The sequence below is a fragment of the Mus caroli genome, chromosome 11, assembly GCF_900094665.2.
Source record: "Mus caroli chromosome 11, CAROLI_EIJ_v1.1, whole genome shotgun sequence".
NCBI lineage: Eukaryota > Metazoa > Chordata > Mammalia > Rodentia > Muridae > Mus > Mus caroli.
In genome coordinates, this window is record NC_034580.1 from 75543861 (window position 1) to 75562442 (window position 18582).

Consider the following 18582-nt stretch of genomic DNA (forward strand, 5'->3'; position numbering starts at 1 on the left):
CCTGTACTAATACCTGAAAGACAATGTGGTTAAAGTGGACACACACACACACACACACACACACACACACACTTTAAATATTTATTTTGAAGGCAAACTTTCACTACAGTGTTCAGGTTGGCCTCAGTTCACTACATAATCCAGAATGGTTTTCAGCACCTGATCCTTCTGCTTCGGTCTCTTGAGGTAGTTGGGGACTCAGGCATGTGCCCAGCCATGACTGAGGTGGGAAGTGTTTTCCTGTCTTTATCTTTGGTTTTACTTTCAATGTTTTAATAATAAAATATTTAGGCTTAATATTGCCATATTTACTTCAAGATTAAAAACCCCTTCGGGCTACATTTGGAGGCCCCCTTTGTACCCAGTTTGCCTCACTAGAGGAGGCAGCCATTCCATTGTTCTGAAGTTAGTTCTTCCCAGAAGTAGATGCAAGATGAGGGCTGACGAGTGTGCATGGCTGATCTGGGAGGACAAGGGAGAGGGAGCTGGGTCAGGAGAAGAAGGCAGTCACTCCTGTGGGCACCTGAAGGTTGTTCTGCAGGGACGCTCTGGAAAAGATCTTGGTGACACAGGACGGACCTGGGGTATGATACTCCATGCCCACTGCTCACTGTGTTTCCAATCTATTTGAGAGGGCAGGGGCTCTGGCTGAGGGCAGCTTCTTGACAAAGATGATGGCTGCTGAAAATTATGATATGTGCACAAAAATGTCATGGGATACAAAGTGACATAGGTAGAATCCTGAGAACATCTCCAACAGTGGGGATCCGTTCCTCAGACGTCTACTTTCCTAGAGCAGTTAGATATCGTCCTTCTTTATGATATTGTAACTGTCAATGCCACTAGCAATGATTATGGGAAAATGACTATAAATGTAAACAGGTTTTAAAAATTTTATTTGTAGTCAATGCAGAAAGGGAAGATGTGGTGAGAGACGTGGCTCAGTCATTAAGAGCACGTTCCACTCTTGAAGATCTGAGTTCAGTTCTCAGCACCCACACTGGGTGGCACACAACCACTGTAACTCTAGCTCCAGGGATCCAACTGCCTCTCTGGACTCTGTGGGCACCAGCATGTATACACATATATTTACACCAAGATACACACATATACACATAATCAAACAAAAACCAAAAAAAAAAAAACTTTAAAAACAATTAAAAAGGAAGACACCGGTTTAAAGAGTTGTTTAACTATTTGTTGAATTTATATCATGAACTTGATGGGTTCCCCTTAATAAAAATAAAGGCAAATAAACAAATCACATTCGATTCTTTTTGCTTGCGTTCATACCTCCTTAGACTTTGACAAAATATAATTTTCTCCCTTGTCTACTCTCCTTTCTCTCCTGCTCTGAGTCTGCAGGCTGTTAGGCTTAAATTGTGGCTGAAAGATTTCAGGGCTTGGCTAAGAAGGTTATACACCATCTAAAGTCTCTTCTCAGCTGCAATTCATTGTCCTTTCTGTTGCATTGAGGTGTGTGTGTGTGTGGTAGGGTTGGGGGCGATGGAGGGGCACCACCGTGAGACCAATCTCAGCCCTAATGGCACTGGCTAACCACAAATGCACAGGTCACTCAGCAAAGCCAGGAATGCTTTGGTTGTCACTGTTCCTTACTACCAAAGGACCTCAGAAGAAACCAAAGAAAGCCACAAAACAATAGGTTTCCTATTTCTTTTTGCAGAGACCAAAGGGATTTAAAATAATCTTTAAGTAATACTTTTCACAGACCCCGGCACTGGGTAAACACAGACTTCCCTATTTAAGAACGAGCAGGCAGAAAAATTGCCCCACAGATTAAGAGACCCAGAAGTCCAGTAGCTGCTTCTGAATCAGAACAGTCACTGTGTAAAACTAACACTGTTACACAGGGAAAACATGAGCCAGCTGTGGTGGAGCACACTCGTAGTCCTGGCTGTTCTAGAGGATCACATCAGCTCATGAGTCCCGAGACCAGCAAGGCCCAGGCGCAAACACAATAAAAGTGATGTTTCACACTGAGATGCAGGAAGATACATTTCATGAAATTTCAACAAATATCATGTTTCAGAAGTGATTGTAGAATTTGAAAGCCTAGGTATAATAGTGAACTATAGAGTGGCCTTAGATCAGAAGTCATTCCACTAGCAAATTAATGTAAAATATATTGGTAAAGACTAACTTCTGGGAGCTACACAAAACTCACATTTAAAATAGTAGTAGTGGGAGCTGGGGAGCTGGGGGGCTGGGGAGCTGGGGGGCTGGGGAGCTGGGGAGCTGGAGGGCTGGGGAGCTGGGGGGCTAGGGGACTGAGGACCTGGGGAGCTAGGGGACTGGGGACCTGGCTTAGTGTTTACAGTGCTTACAGTGCAAGTGTGAATCCTGAAATCTGACTCCTCAGAAACCCATGTAAATGCCCAGCAAGCATGGCAGCCCTCCAGGAATCTGAGCCTATGAAGGCAGAGTCAGGGAATCCTCAGAGCAAGATTAGACATATCAGTGAGCTCTGGGTTTGATGGAGAGACCCTACTTCAAGAATAAGGTAGAAAAGGTGACTGAGGATAAATCCTAACATCAACCTTAGGCTTTTACATGTGCATAACACACACATACATGCATACACATATACACATACATACATAAATACATACATACATACACACACACACACAGAAAAAAATAAATGAAAAAGGTAATGTTTCTACAAAGTCATTTTCTACTTGCTTCCATTTTCATAGACAATTTATGAAAGTCAAGCTGTGAGACAGCTCAGTCAGTACAGAGCTTGCCACACAAGCATAGAGACATGAGCTCAGGCTCTAAAACCCACAGATGCTGGGCACTAATCCCATGTGTGCCACTAGCCCCAGCACTGGGGAAGTGAAAACAGGAGGGTCCCTGGGGGCTCATCGGCCACCTAGCCTAGCCTACTTGTTAAGTCTAGGTCAGTGAGAGCCTCTCTCCAAAACCAAGGATGGCTCCTGTGGAATGGCACCTGGGACTGTCCTCTGACCTCCACGTGCACCCGTGCAGACATGTGTGCCCACATGCTCACACAACATTTATAAAAGAAGAAAACACACTACGTGCAAGCAGTTTATACTATGTGTAGACAGTATGTAATATATATCACATACAACCATTGTTCATATCCTTAGAAACTGTTTTAGTTATTCTATCAGAAACTTTGAATCCTCTTATAGAAAACTGCTTTGGTACAACACAAAATTGGTGTAAAATGCCAGGAAGACATGCGATATCCCAAGCCAGAGGCTGCATGTTTCTCCCATCAGCCTCTGTCAGGAAATAGGAGTCTGTATTTGATGCATACTTACGTTGTACAGTGGGATAGTCTTCATCACCTTGTACTGCTTAGTGGGGTCCATTTTATACAGGTGACGGTCAGTGACAAAAATTGCTCGGTCTTCTACCTTACTAAACCGATTCACCTGTAACAAAACCAAACCGATAAGCCATAGTATCTCACGAAGGAGGGAGCCAAGTTGTGTTTGGAAATGGCTAGGTTCAGAGGCGCTGACTGCGGAGATGAAGTCTTAGTAGATGGTTACCACGGATGGCACGTTATGATGTCAAAGAAATGGCGGTTTCCAGATAGTAGAGTTTGGCACTAAAATATTTTAGCTTGTCAGGGAAAACATGGCAAACGTACAACTTGGCAACTAGGAAGATAAAATCTAGACCCCATCAAGGAAGTGAATAGAACACCCAATGATAGGGAGAAAAGGTTCTGTGAATCACGTGTCTGATATGTTTTATCTAGAATATATCAAGAATAATTTAAGGGCTGGAGAGGTGGCTCAGCGGGTAAGAGCACTGGTTGTTTTTCCAGAGGTTCTGAGTTCAATTCCCAGCAACCACTTGGTGGCTCACAACCATCTGTGATGGAATCTGATGCTCTCTTCTCGTGTGTCTGAAGACAGCGACAGTGAACTCATAAATAAATGAACCTTAAAAAAAAGAGAGAAAGAAATCTTAAAAAAAAAAAAGAATTAATTTAACTCAGCAATGAACAGGTAATCCAACGGAAAACACTTATGCCAGAAGCTCTGGGCTGTCTTAGGAAGCTGAGAATAGCGTGTGAAAATGAGAGCGATAAGTAAGGGCTGAAATAATACCACAGAAAATACGAAAAAATGAAAATGATATGAAAAAATATACACATTTCTGCAGCATGTCTTAGACACTGGGACAGAATGCCTGACTTTACAGATAGTTGTTTTCCGTAAGAGGTAAAATTAACCTTGGTACATTGTATAAACTATGGCTACTTATTTGTTAGGATATTCCAGGTAATTTTTAATCAATGTACCTAGATTAACATTTAAAAACACATTTAAAAAAAAGTTATTTCTTTAATGTGTATGTGTGTGCCGTGTGAGTTTATTTATGTATGCCATGTGTGTGCGGGTGCCCTTGCAGGCCAGGGGGTGTGGCTCCTCTGGAACTGGAGTTACAGGCAGGTGTGAGCTGACTGACGTGGGTATTAGGAACTGAGCCTGGATCCTCTGAAGATCAGCATGAGCTCTTATCCTCCGAGCTACCTCTCCAGCCCCAGTGGTTTTCTGAGTGTCCACATTGCCAACGTTCTCAAGCACCAAGAAAGGCGAGCAGATGAAACAAGCACAAGACGCTCCTCCCCCAACAGGAGGCGCCGGAGATATGCTACATGTCATATATGTTCTCTCTACACCACCCCCATTTTTATTTCCAAGATACCAACAAAGAAGTTAGAGGCTAGTCTGAAAACACTGTGCTTTGGTAGGCTATTCAGATAGCTGCATTCAGACAGGCAGGGCTACAGACAATGTAGTAAACTAAAATTCAAACTTAACATGGAAATTTATCTTTTCTCTTTGCTGTGGTTTTAGCCATCAGTCAATTCTCTTACCAGTTATTGTCTAATAAGAGCACATTTTTCAGTCTTCAACGTGACAGCAAGTGTGCCTCTGATGAAAAGAGTGTACACAGTAGTGTGGGTGCTTGGGGATAACTTTGCATAGCCTCTGGTTTTTGCTGGAACAGACAACTGGTACTTCCCAGAAGATCTGAAGCACTGAGTGTGAAGATCTTCTTAGCCGCTCTGCACAGTGCTGGTTTTATGCAGAGCTTTGTAAGAAAGGGTCCCATAGTCTGGTTGGATGGATAAATTGCAAACCACAGCTCTCACTAAGATATCTATAACCCAGAAGGTTACCAAAGGTTCTGAGAATTCTCATTAAAGTAGTATGTTTAACCCAGCTTTTCCACAGTACATTTAATCTACATAATCCTTTTTGAACAAACACCTATTTAACAAAATGAGGTTCTGTGGAAGCCATTCTGGAGACCATTCATCATCATTTTCATCAACCTTACACTATGTAGAACACAGGACTCCTCGCACAGAAACTAAAAACCAAGTGGAAATAATTTCCTTCATCTTTTATGGAATCATTTGGAGAAAAAAAAAACCACATGAGGTGGAACAGAATATACTTTAAAAACCCTGTTATACAATCTCAAAAAAATCATTTGAGTTGAGAAAAAATATCACAGGTCCTTTTTATGATATATAATGAGTTAAAACAAGGGGGAAAAAAGAACCTCAAAGCAGACAGAAGCTGTTCAGAAATATTCTTCATATGAACAAATATTTACCTTCCATTTCAGCAACTCAGATCTTAAAACAAGAATCAGGTAGGTGTGAAAGTCATCAAATCTAACAGCATAAGATCTGTAGAGGGCTTAACTCAGCTCTATCGACACAGAAATGAAAAATTCAACACATATTCTGTGTTCTACACAAATTCAACGGGTGAATCCTGCTTCACACTGTTATGGTATGGGAACACTACTTTTATTTCATATTTATTTTTGCAAAGTGATAGCAAAGCTGGACTGCAGACTCCGAACTAGATATGACTTCACTTTGTTTCTTGTACTCAAAGTTAAAATCCCCACCCCAGGAGAAAAAAAAAAATCTAGTTTCCTGCTTTCTCTAGCGACTTCAAGGCAGCTGTTTAGAGTTCCGGTCATTTCTACAGGGGGTCAAAGATAAAGCTGCTGCAGAGTCAGAACAGAACAGCCTAGTGGTGAGAGGAGCTATTTGCAGTACTCTCTCACCTTAACGAACACTTTATAATAACTGCTGTTAATGGAAAGCAGCTGCTTCAAAATACTCAAAGCACCCGGAGGAAGGCTCTTCGGACGCATATCAAATTTGCCTTGGTGTACCTTTGGGATTAAAAGATTCTAAGAGGACATAATCTAAGCAAGCATGAAGAAGGGTGTTTGTACTAAACTTAGAAATACAGGGCCATCAGCAAGTCATCAGCAGGAATTCTTCAGCGTTTACTCACCAGAATCCAGGGTGAAACTGTCCTCCTTGGAATGAGAAGCACTGCAGCAGGCTTTTCTACAGATGGCTGCATTCTCAGAACCACCTGACTCTTTGACTGTTCTGATTGCCAGATAGCAAGATACCAGAAACAAGAGTGGGCATAACCTCCCTCCCTAGGTGGTGGGTACAAGTATATTCCTGGGTTGTGGTCACAAATAGGAAGTATGATGGAAACTTTTTGTGTGGTTGTGTACATCTGGATAACAAAAGCCTCCTTTTGATTGTGTGATTAGCCTTAAGTATAATCAATAAAATGGAGTTCCTGGGTTTCAGAGCTCAGAACTCACGTCTGGAATGTGGCGACCAGCTGATGATACTACGAACTTTCCTCAATGATATTTGCTTCAGTGTAAGTTGTTGTCCTGTGCATATCACTTGGATTTGAACTCTTCCTCAGAATGTTCAGGCTGCATGTGTGAAATCTGAAGCATTCTGAATGTCATGCCGGCACTCAAGATGGTCAGGGTTCACAGTGTTTCAGATTCTGAATGTCCAACTGTCCTACTGCCTCCGGCTCCCAATACAAAGTCTGCAAACCCCTCGTAATGGGAGTCATGGAGGCTGGCTGCCAAGATCAAGGCCTGAGTAGAAGGCTGAACCCTCTCTCACTCAGGAGCTCTTCCCAGCAACCACCTTCAGAGGGAGGGGAAAAGGCTAAGGCTCGGGGCTAAGCTAATTACCAGCTAGCAGTGGCTTAAACAAGCCTGCCTACAGGATGAAACCTCCAGGAACTCTGGAGTTTGGAGAGCTTCCCGGATGGTCAAAGCTTCCGCGGGAAGGCACAGGGTTTCCCTTTAATGGGGGTGGTTAGACCACTAACATTTATTATGATGGTCAATAAGGTTAGGCTTAAATTTGTCATCTGTCAGTTTATTTGTCCCATTTATTCTTTGTTCCCTGTCACACATTTTCAAATTTGTATTCATTGGGATTTTTGTTAGTAATTTTTTTTTTTTTGACAAATTCTGGGGAGTGAAATTCAGGTCCTTAACATGTTAGGCAAGTGCTCCTCCATGGAGCCCCACACTCTTAGCCTCTTCTCCCTTTCTTTTGGTTTTAAGATCTATTTTATGCAGTTAAGATCTTAATAAATCTTATAAATGAGGTTTATTTTATGTCAGTTTATATTTATCCTGCACTTGTGCTGAAGGTGCATGTGTGGAAGCTGGAGGACACCATTGTGGCCTCCTTTATCTTCTTTCACCTTTCCTTGGGTCTGAGGGATTGACCTCACAAGACACCAGCACTGGGCCGCAAACACCTTTGCCATCTGAGCCATTCCAGTCCAAAGCCACTAACCTTTCTTCTGCAAAGTCTAACCTACTGTTAGTCTTATTGACCACATATTCTCTCACGTTTATAAATGTAACTGTAAATCATTTAAGAGTCTTCTATGTAATTATTAAACATGTCCAATCCTTCCTCAAGCTTTTTGAATATATAAAATAGAATGCTAATAATTGCCTCAATAATCTTGTCTGTATCTTCTTGGACAACTGAGTTTTGATTTCTTTATGACTTCAACGTCTCTCACATTTTATCACTCTGATCTGAATCATACAATGGAACTAAATATGTTTCTTTTTTTAAAGATTTATTTATTTTATGTATATGAGTACACTGTAGCTGTCCTCAGACACACCAGAAGAGGGCCTCAGATCCCATTACAGATGGTTGTAAGCCACCATGTGGTTGCTGGGAATTGAACTCAGGACCTCTAGAAAAGCAGTCAGTGCTCTTAACCACTGAGCCATCTTTCCAGCCCAATATTTTTCTTAAGATCTGAGACAAAGTGCTTTTTCTGAGGTTTTTGCTAACTTTTTGAATTTTTCTTTTTATGGTGCTATATTGACAACAGTACCTTTTGTTAAGCCAATGCATGATTTCATCCATATATGGAATTATGTTGAGATTATTTAATAAGCTTCTTTTTAAATAAAAATTCTTATTTCTTCTGGTTGTATTTTTTAAATATTTATTTTTAAATTACGCATATGTATGTCTGCGAGCACATGTGCCTATTGGAGGCCAGAGGCATCAAATGCCCCTGGAGCTGGAGTAACAATTGGCGAGCTGCCTGACACAGGTGCTAGGAACCAAACTCAGATTCTCTGGAAGACCAGAAGGTTCTCGAACTGCTGAGCCATCTCTCCAGCTCCTGCAAATCTAGTTTTTTGTCCTTTTTTTTTTAAGATTTATTTATTTAATGTATATGAGTACATTGTAGCTGTACAGATGGTTATGAGCCATCATGTGATACACTGAAGCTATCTTCAGACACACCAGAAGAGGGCATCAGATCTCATTACAGATGGTTGTGAGCCACCATGTGGTTGCTGGGATTTGAACTCAGGACCTTTGGAAGAGCGGTCAGTGCTCTTACCCACTGAGCCATCTCCCCAGTCTGCAAATCTAGTTTTAAAAGCAGCAATGATACTTGTGTAAATAACCACTCAATAAAGAGCCGACCCGTAGTTGCTGTGAAGGACATGCATGTAGTAAAACACAGACCCATGGCCTGAAGGACACACCAAAGCTGTTTACAAAAGGAACGCTGATCAAGCTGGGCAAAGTGGCACACATCTGAATACAGTGCTGGAGAGGCAGAGACAGGGAGACAGGAAGGCGCTCCAGCCTACCCTTGGCTACACAGCGATTCTGAGGCCAGCCTTGACTTTATAAGACCCTGTCTCAGAAACATAGATGGAAAAAAAAAAGTTATCCAAGACTATCCTCCTCCCTCAGGGAGGCTTTATTGACACAACTCTAAATTGTCCAGTCAGGCTCCAAGCACAGATGAGGGGCTCCCTGGGCTGCGCCCTGGGCTGCTCTCAGCTGTACGGCACTGCTGGTTTTCACTGAGGCCCACACCTGAGTTTCCTCTCAGTCCTCTCTCTCCAGGATAGTCTGGTTCAAGAGCTACGTACCTTCCGGACGTGACAGGAAAAGAGAACGTTCATATACTTGTCCTTGCGTTTCAGCTCATTAGCGACTGGGACGAAAGTGCCTGAGGTCTGAGGTGTGTCTGGCTTCTGAAGGAACAAGGGAACAGCAAGAGAATTCTTAGACTGTAGGTGCTCCCTCCGTCTACTGCGTGACAACTATACCTACACAGCTTCACATGCATCCTTTCATCTTCCCGCCTATCAAAACGTTAAATTGGGCAGTAAAAGAGAAGAGGAGCTACAGCCTTGAGAATAATATAAAGTTTATAATTAAAAATGGGGGCGGAGAGATGGCTCAGTGATTAAGAGCACCGACTGTTCTTCCTGAGATCCTGAGTTCAATTCCCAGCATCCACAGGGTGGCTCACAATCATCTGTAATGGGGTCTGGTGCCCTCTTCTGGTGTGACTGAAGAGAGCAATGGTGGTATACTCATATGTATAAAATAAATATTTAAATCTTAAAAATAAATAAATAAAAATGGCTGCTGAAGCTGGGTGTGGTGGTGCACACCTTTGATTCTAGCACTCAGAAGGCAGAGGCAGGGGGATCTCTTGTAGTCTGGTTTGCACAGTGAGTTCCAGGACAGCAGGAGCTATGTAGAGAGGCTTCTGAATAGAGGTTGAAGTGGTCAAGCTCTAGAGTATGCTAATATATGTACTATAACCCTTTACAAAGTAGATGATGCATCAAGCAATGGATCTTTTAATTCAGTACCTCAGAGAAATTACCTAGTTTCTCTATAAGGTATTAATTTGCTTCACAGTGCTGAGGCTAGAACCCAGGCCTTAAACATCCACCCCTATTCTGAAAATTCTTAGGAAACATTCTTTCTTTGCAGAGCTGCAGGAATTCGGACTATTCTTCTGGACTTACCGAAGCAAGATAGTTGCCTTCCCAGGCTCTCTGGAGCCCAAGGTCTGCCCTTTGACCTTTCAACATCTCCATGGCTGCAACCTTTGCCCTGACCTGGGGAAGGTCTGATGCAGGTATGGTCTTGATGAGTTGGGATGCTCTCCATCTACAAGCAAATAAACAAGATGTATAGGCTTTAGACACTCATCCCACTCCCCAAAGTGTTTCAAGCTATCATTAAATAGCATGAAGTAACTGTATATTGTGCCAAAAATAAAAAAAGGGAAAATGATCCCAGCACTTGGGAGGCAGAGGCAGGCAGATTTCTGAGTTCAAGGCCAACCTGGTCTACAGAGTAAGTTCCAGGATAGCCAGGGCTACACAGAGAAACCCTGTCTCAATAAACCAAAAAATAAAAAATAAAAAAGGGAGGGGAATGATTATCAATCCTTTACAGAAGTTGCTAAAATATTGTTTCCTGAAGCCAAAAATTTTGTAACAACTTCTTTGTTTGTGTGCTCTGAAGTGACTAGAACTCCGTGGCTTCTGGCTTCTACAATATCAGTTGGGCACAAAACAACCTAATATCCTAAGAGCTCTGAAGTCCAAACCTTCCTGAGTTCAGCACAACCAGCATGATCTGTGTAAAGATTCTAAGGTCTGAACAGTTCAAAGTCACACTTCTGATCCCAAGTATCTTCAATATGGGACACTCAACCTGTGTTTATTATTACATCACATAAACACAGATTCATCATTCATCCAACCATGTCCTAGGCAACATGGAAGTCCAGGTCCTTTTCTGCATAGGGGAAGCAGTGCTATAAGCAAAACAGCCCAAGGAGCCTTCTTCTGGGTGCTTTTAAGAGTAACAGACAAAAACTATGCGGGTGTGTGATGGGGATGAATAGCTACTGTGTAGGGAAACAAGGAAGGAGGGCAGATTGCCTTGGAAGGAAGAAGCGGGTGTGATGGTGCTTACATGGGTGGTTAGGGAGGGTCCTCTGGTAAGGATAGATGATAGGGCCATAAGGAGGAAGCCAGCCATATGGAGGGACCACAGTAAGGCAAGGGTTCTGAGACAGGAACTGTTCAGTGAGTTACCAGGGAAACCTGCGATCCTGAGAAGGTGAAGTAGTGTGGGATAGGGAAAGGAAGAGAAGAGGTCAGAGGGAGAGCTAGGACTAAATGAATCCACATAGTCATGAGGGCATTATTGGGCCTCCGGTTTCTACTCTGCATGAGGTGAGACAGCTCTGGAGGGTTCTGCACAGAGACTAGATGACCTAGGAACCACTGTCATTGCCGTAGGCTAGGGTCAGGAAAACCTGTTGGGAGGCTATTTCTTTAAAACACACACCAGAGGAATGTGCATCAGGCCAGGGAAGCAGTGATGGAAGCAGAGGTAAGTGTGAGTCTAGATGCATTCTGGTGGAAGGGCCAGTGGTATTTACAGATGGATTAGCTTGCTGGGGAAGAGGAAGTGTAAGGATGACTCCAAGGGTTTTATTTGTTTTTGGCATCAGTATCTGCAAACATAAAGCAAGAGTATTCTTGGCTGAGAAGAACAGCAGGAGAATTTTATGCTCCCAGCAACAACTCTGTATCGCAGGACACATCTGTTCTCTTGCTGTGTTATGGTCGGTAGTGCCAATCCAGGAGGCTAAGTCAGTGAACTGTCTTCAATTGAATGAATCGTCAAGGCCAGTGATTCCCAAACTACGTCCCTATGGAACACTAGAATAAGTTTCACCGAAAATAAAAATTTTCCAATGAAATAGCCAAGTAATGAAAGAATAAGAGAAAACCTAGATACTACAGGGACAGGGGATGGATGCCAATATACTGCCTGTGAGGCCTTTTTGGCAAACGAGCAGGTGCTAATGAGAAGCAGCTCACAGTGTGCTCATGCAAGGAGATGAACTCCCAGGAATAGGTTTTATGGCAAGACCCAGAAGATCTTGAGACCTGAGTGGCAGGGGCTGGGAGCAAGGGCAGGAGGTGACAGCTGTAATGAGTCATGGTTGGTAGGGTCAGCCATGGTAGATCACAACACACTAAAGAAATCACAAAGGCTCAGCACTACAGTGTGAGCCCCCCTCTGAATTCGATGGCTTACCAGTGCCCATATGACTCAGACTGCTCTGAGGTCTTTGTTAAAGAGAATAGAAGAGCTACAGTGGTCAAAGTTAAGGACACTGGTGACAAGCAAGCCCCACAGCACTAAGTGACTTCCCCAACAACTGCCCCAGTGGGCCCTGGAGCTTCAGATTATACTGCTGGTAGGAGAGATTTTCTTGACTGTGCTCTTTCCTACCCATGCGCCTGGCCGCCCTGTCTCTGCTTTATTTCCCACAGTGGCCCAAGACAAGGCTCACACCTGACTATGTAGGCTTTCAGCACAGAAGCACACTTGGGCTTCAGGCATCTGGCCTGTTCAGCCATGGTGAGAGCCACATGACTTCTTATTCTGGTCATACAAGCTACAATACATAAGTTTGGCTAGGCAACAACAGCTGCAGTCATAAAGACCAGCTACCTCAGTGACAGGAAAAGGACCAAAAAAATCTTAGCCACAAAACGTTACTGTGAGGAAAAGGAATCATCTTAATACAATTAGGAAGAGCCAGGGGGTCGGAGAGATGGCTCAGCGGTTAAGAGCACTGACTGCTCTTCTGAAGGTCCTGAGTTCAAATCCCAGCAACCACATGGTGGCTCACAACCATCCCTAATGATATCTGATGCCCTCTTCAGGGGTGTCTGAAGACAGCTACGGTGTAGTTACATACATTCAATAAATATAAATAAATAAATAAATATTAAAAAAAACAAAAACAAAAACAAAGCCGGAAGAGCCAGGCATGATAACCCATGGCCACAGCCCAGCACCTGGGAGGCAGAGGCAGAGGCAGAGGCAGGGGGATCAGATGATCCAGGTCATTGGTTACGTAATGGAGTCTGAGTTTAGGTTATGTGAGACTGAGTCTCAAAGGAAGAAACAACAACAACAACAAAAAGTAAACAGAGAAAATAAAATAACACAATTTACACACATGGAGATTCCAGAAAGACAAAGGGAAACCCCACAGTCACACTGGAATTCTTTACCACACATCTCATAGAATTCCACAGAACAAAACATTCAAGACCAGGAGTCCATAAACTACAGCTTGTTTCAAATCTGGCTCAAGGTCTGTTTTTATACTGCTTGTGAGCTAGGAAGAATCTTTTACATTTTTACATGTTTAACAAAACAAAGAGTATGTGAGAGACCATATGTAGCCTGTAGCCTGCACAGCCTAAAATACTGTAGGCCCTTTACAGAAAAAGTTTGCCTGACTAGATGAATATAAATGGCAAGATTCATTCAGGGGGTGGGGGAGGGAAGAGAGAGAGAGAGAAAGAGAGAGAGAGAGAGAGAGAGAGAGAGAAAGGGAGAGAGGGAGGGAAGGAGAGAGAGAGGGAGAGAGGGAGGGAGGGAGGGAGGGAAGGAGAAAGAGAGAGAGAAAGGGAGAGAGGGAGGGAAGGAGAGAGAGAGAGGGAGAGAAAGGGAGAGAGGGAGGGGGGAAGGAGAGAGAGAGAGAGAGAAAGGGAGAGAGGGAGGGAGAGAGCGCGCAAGCATAAGGGAGGGAGCGCACAAACAGTATCCCACGTGTTCATCCACAGTGACCCTTGTGAGCAGGTGGGGCTGTCCTTCCTACTCTTCCCAATCATCTCTGTATCCCTGGAGGCCTGGTTAGTGCCTGCAAAACACCAGGTGTTCAGTAAATATTTGTTGGATGAGTAAATTTAATTTTATACAAATTAATCAGTTCTGGACTTAAAACAAAACATTAGAATTTAAAAGGAAGCCTGCTCAGGCCAGAGTACAATCTGAAATTAATCACAATCATTTATAGTCATCAAAAATTTTAAACAGGGGTATACATTGGTATAGCCACTATGGAAAAATCAGTGTAGAAGTTTTAGAGTTACCAGATGCACACGCTGGGCCACGCCTGGGCCACACCCACAGGCCACACCCATAGGACCCTGCCTCTGACCACACAGATGCCCAACAATGCATAGATAATGGAAATGTGGTGTATTCACACTCGTGCACACACGCGCACACACACACACTACACACACACACACACATACACACACACACTTTATTCAAGTATAAAGAAAAATGAAATTCTGAAATCTGTAGCAACGTGGATGGAACTGGAAAACATTGCACTGCGAGAAGGCAGACTCAGAAGGCAAACATCCATGTTCTTTTTCATATCTGGATCTCAGTGTTCCGTTTTTAGATTTAGACAGTTAACATGGATACCTGCAGAGGTCAGGAAGCCGGAAATGACTGTGGTGGGGTAGGTGTTAGTGGGGAGAGGAGAGTAGGAGAATATGTGGGTCAGGAAAGCAAAGGGGGTGCATGGGGAGCTACAGGGTTAACTGGGGGATGGGCTAACCACAACCAAAGATGTACTACTTTGTAAGCTAATTTAATAAATAAAATAATAAAATACATTTAAAAAGGTAGTTTGAATGAAAGAACCCTGTATGTGTAGAAATGCTATTCACAGAAGATATGCAAAATCTCAGTGCCAGGTATGGGTCACCATCCTATGAATTATCAATGAAGGAGGTTCCAGCCAGTCCCTCCAATAACACAGGCTGCAGCTGATTCTCAAGACTGCCCACCATAATTAGCTGGTGACCCTATTGCTGAAAATACCACATACATTGGTTGCAGGACATAGAGAATGAACTTGGGCCTGACGGGAACCTCCTCCTCCTCCTCCTCCTCCTCGATGGCTGGCTTTTACAGTGCTAGAAGGTGCTAAGCAGGCCACAGGGAGAAAAGACATCAGTGGTCTTACCCAGTATGGGATCCTGCATGCTGCACTATTAACCTGCTAGGCAAGATGTGCCTACTAATCCAAATGGTATGACTATTATACGGAGGCCACCAACTACTTTCTGATTAGATTTGAGGCATTTTCCACAGGAGGGAATTTATCCCTATATACCACTGTAAACTTTGTCAAAAGCCTGTGGCTGGGGAGGCAATAGACCCTAGAGGAGAACCTACTGTTACTGTTTTTTTTTTTTAAAGTCATGTTGTCAAATTGCTTCCTAAATATTTATATTTATACCCATAGGTTTGCTGCTTTCAACTTCAGTCAGAAAAGTTTCTTTTTGCAGTGGGTAGTGGCTAATGCAGATATTTATAACTGGTCAAGAAATGAAAAAAAGTGACTTTGAATGCTCATCCCTGATTGGGACAGCTATACACTCCCTCCTCCCAGGGCTCGGGGAGCACTGCAGAGGAAGGGGTGGGGGGAAGTCGAGCTGAGAGGGAAGAGGAGTCCTGTTAGGCACTGTCTCCTGGGTACCACAGGGCCACTGAACTCATGAGCTGCACAAGGCCACGCTGGTCAGAATGTCACTGTGGATGGAGGGGCTCATGAGGGCCTACCTCTAGCTAAGAAGCTACTGGCAGTTGATGGCTGCAACACATGAGTCCTAATGCACACATGTAATCCCAGTGCTCAGGAATGGGAGGCAGGAAGATCAGAAGTCAAAGGTCAACCTTGCTATATAGCAAGTTACAACTTAGCCTGAGATACATACACACATAAAAGTTAACTAATTTACTCAAAGTTACATGGCCAGTCCAGAGAAAGCCAACATATGAACCAGGTTCTGGGATCTGGATTCCTTATCCCTCTATGGTGCTGCCTTTTACAGTGTGTGTGTGTGTGTGTGTGTGTGCGCGCGCGCGTGCGCCTGCATGTGCACTTGCACTAAAAAAAGCAAAGGCAGAAGTTTGGAAGGGTATTAACAATATTGCTAGAGTGGTTATCTCAAAAGAAAGAAAGAAAACAGGAATGAAGAGTATGGTGGATTTCAACTTTATATATAAGCATATTTCTCACTTAGAAATAAATATGAACTTAAAAGGAGCTTAAGTACTTTTGAAATATATAAAACACCCAGGCAGGAGGTAGTGTTAATGAAAATGTATGAAATGCTCGCCAAGACTGAAGGCTTATACTTTCAGTATTGTGTCTGAGAGCTAAGGCTTGACAGAGTTGTGCCTTTATGTTCTAATTTTATATTTTTATCCCTTTTGTGGGCCCCCTTTTATGGCACTGGGTTGATTTATGGATTGAATTATTGAATCAAGGCCTAGTCCTAGGCAAGTATTCTACCACTGAGCTGTATACCAAGAGCCCCCTCCCCTGCCCCCTGCTTAACCTTTCGAGGTAGAGTCTAAGTTACCCAAACTGGCCTTGACCTTGTGATCCTCCCACTACAGCCCCCTAAGCAGCTATGGGGTTGCACCATCAGGTCTGTATCATATAGTTTTTATAAAGTACAAATGAGATACATATTCATGAGTTTTCTGTCATGTGACTTCTCTATTTTTGCACACAGTCTATCAATGTAGTGTCAACTCTAAAGAAGTCAAAAGTCCAATTCATCATACAATTTGAAGTCAAGCAGTATTTTTTTTGTTTTTGTTTTTGTTTTTGTTTTTGTTTTTTGAGACAGGGTTTCTCTATGTAGCCCTGGCTGTCCTGGAACTCACTCTGTAGACCAGGCTGGCCTCAAACTCAGACATCCACCTGCTTCTGCCTCCCAAGTGTTGGGATTAAAGGCGTGTGCCACCACACCCAGGTCAAGCAGTGTTTTTAAAAGGAAATTATATTAAATGACTACATTAGGGAGCTTCTAGTTTGGTTAATGCCACTAGATGATGGAGCTAAGACAGCACTAGATTTTATCAGCACGTCCTATCTATAGGATCTGCATCCTTGGGTTCAGCTGGCCTCAGATGGCTACTATAGTTAGGACATCAATGGTTGTAACTCTGTTGAACACATGTAGAGATTTTCCTTCTGATTATTCCCTAAACAATACGGCAATAATAACAACCATATACAAAATATTTATATTGTATTATGTATTAGAAATAAACCAAAGTACCACAAACTGGCCGGGCATTGTGGTGCACGCCTTAATCCTGGCACTTGGGAGGCAGAAGCAGGTGGATCTCTGTGAGTTCAACGTCAGCATGGTCTACAAAGAAAATTCCTGGACAGTCAGAGTTATGTAATAGAGAGAGCTTGTCAAAAAGAGAAGAGAAAAGAAAAGAAAAAAGAAAAAAATGAAAAAGGAAAAGAAAAGGAAGAAAGGAAGGAAGGAAGAAAGAAAAAAAGAAAGGAAGGAAGAATGAAAGAGAGAGAGAATGAATTACAGCACTCTTCATTAGGGGCTTGAGAACTTGTGGATTCTGGTGTCTCCAGGGAGTCTGGAGCCACTTATCTGAAGACACTGCATGACCACTGTTTCTGCTGTGTACATGCTGTCAACAAATAAGCTAAAAATATGAGAAGGCAAAGACAGTCTCAGATTCAGGACAGGTCATAGTTGTTTTCTCCCTTGGCTACACTTTAAAGCCACCTAGGAACCTACACGTTAAAGACCTTGGCCCACGCTCTGTTCCATCAAACAGATTCTCTGGTGGGTCCAGGGTGACAGGGCTGTAGGAACTCTTCTAAGCCTCAGGCACAGCTGGCCCAAGAGCCGCTGCCCTGACAGGATCAAGGTGACCTGCGAGTTTATTATGTGTGTTGATTTTAAGAAAGTTATTTATGGTTTTTTGCTAATGACAGGAAGTGGGGACAGCATGCTGGTAGTTTATCTTAAATGTGGCTTAGATCCAGGCATTTGGATGTTGTGGCATGATGCTGTCAAGTGCTACAGGAAAAATATGCTGACAGTTCCATTACTTTGAGAGGTAAGCAGATGCCCTTTGAAAACAAATCGATCAAACTCAAGGCGGAGGGAGAGTCAGGCATCATAACAGCAGAGAGCTGAGCCACTACCATGGCCCAGGATTTGGGAGCATGCTACCAGATAGGAAATGTGGCACTTGCCAACAAGTTCTTACCTATTAAAAATCGACTGCAGGGCCTCCTCGAAACGCCGCAGGACTTTTGGTGGGGTTGGCCACTTCACATGCTTCCCGTAGTCTCTCATGTTCTTGACACCGTGGAATCGTCTGGCCACCTCGTGGATGTACGACTTCACTTTATAGCGCCTGTAGTACCTGATTATTGTCAGAGCTGCCTTGGTCCTCTTGTACCGCATGCGGGCCAGGGTGCCACGCCACACCTTCGTGAGAGAGAAAGGAAACTGAAAACATTGCTGGCTGACTAAGTAGTAGGTGACTTTGGCATTACAGATGGTTCCTCGGCTTAACCAGCTCAGCTGGTAACCTGATTGCAGTAAAAATCAATGCAGGGGTGGTGGGTGGTGGTGTGTGCCAGAGGCACATAGATCTCTGAGTTCAAGGCCAGCCTGGTCTAAAGAGTGAGTTCTAGGACAGCCAGAACTACATAGAGA

General features: G+C 43.3%; 1 protein-coding gene across 1 annotated transcript in view; it reads right to left on the reverse strand.

Moving 5' to 3' along the window:
- The window catches only part of Myo1d (myosin ID), a 297401-nt gene that overhangs the window by 101320 nt on the left and 177499 nt on the right, over positions 1-18582 (reverse strand). The window contains exons 17-20 of the mRNA XM_021176177.1: positions 18128-18351; positions 10201-10345; positions 9307-9411; positions 3315-3428 (exon numbers count right to left, since the gene is read on the reverse strand). Of these exons, the coding sequence (XP_021031836.1) occupies positions 3315-3428; positions 9307-9411; positions 10201-10345; positions 18128-18351 (588 nt within the window). The remainder of the gene's footprint in view (positions 1-3314; positions 3429-9306; positions 9412-10200; positions 10346-18127; positions 18352-18582) is intronic.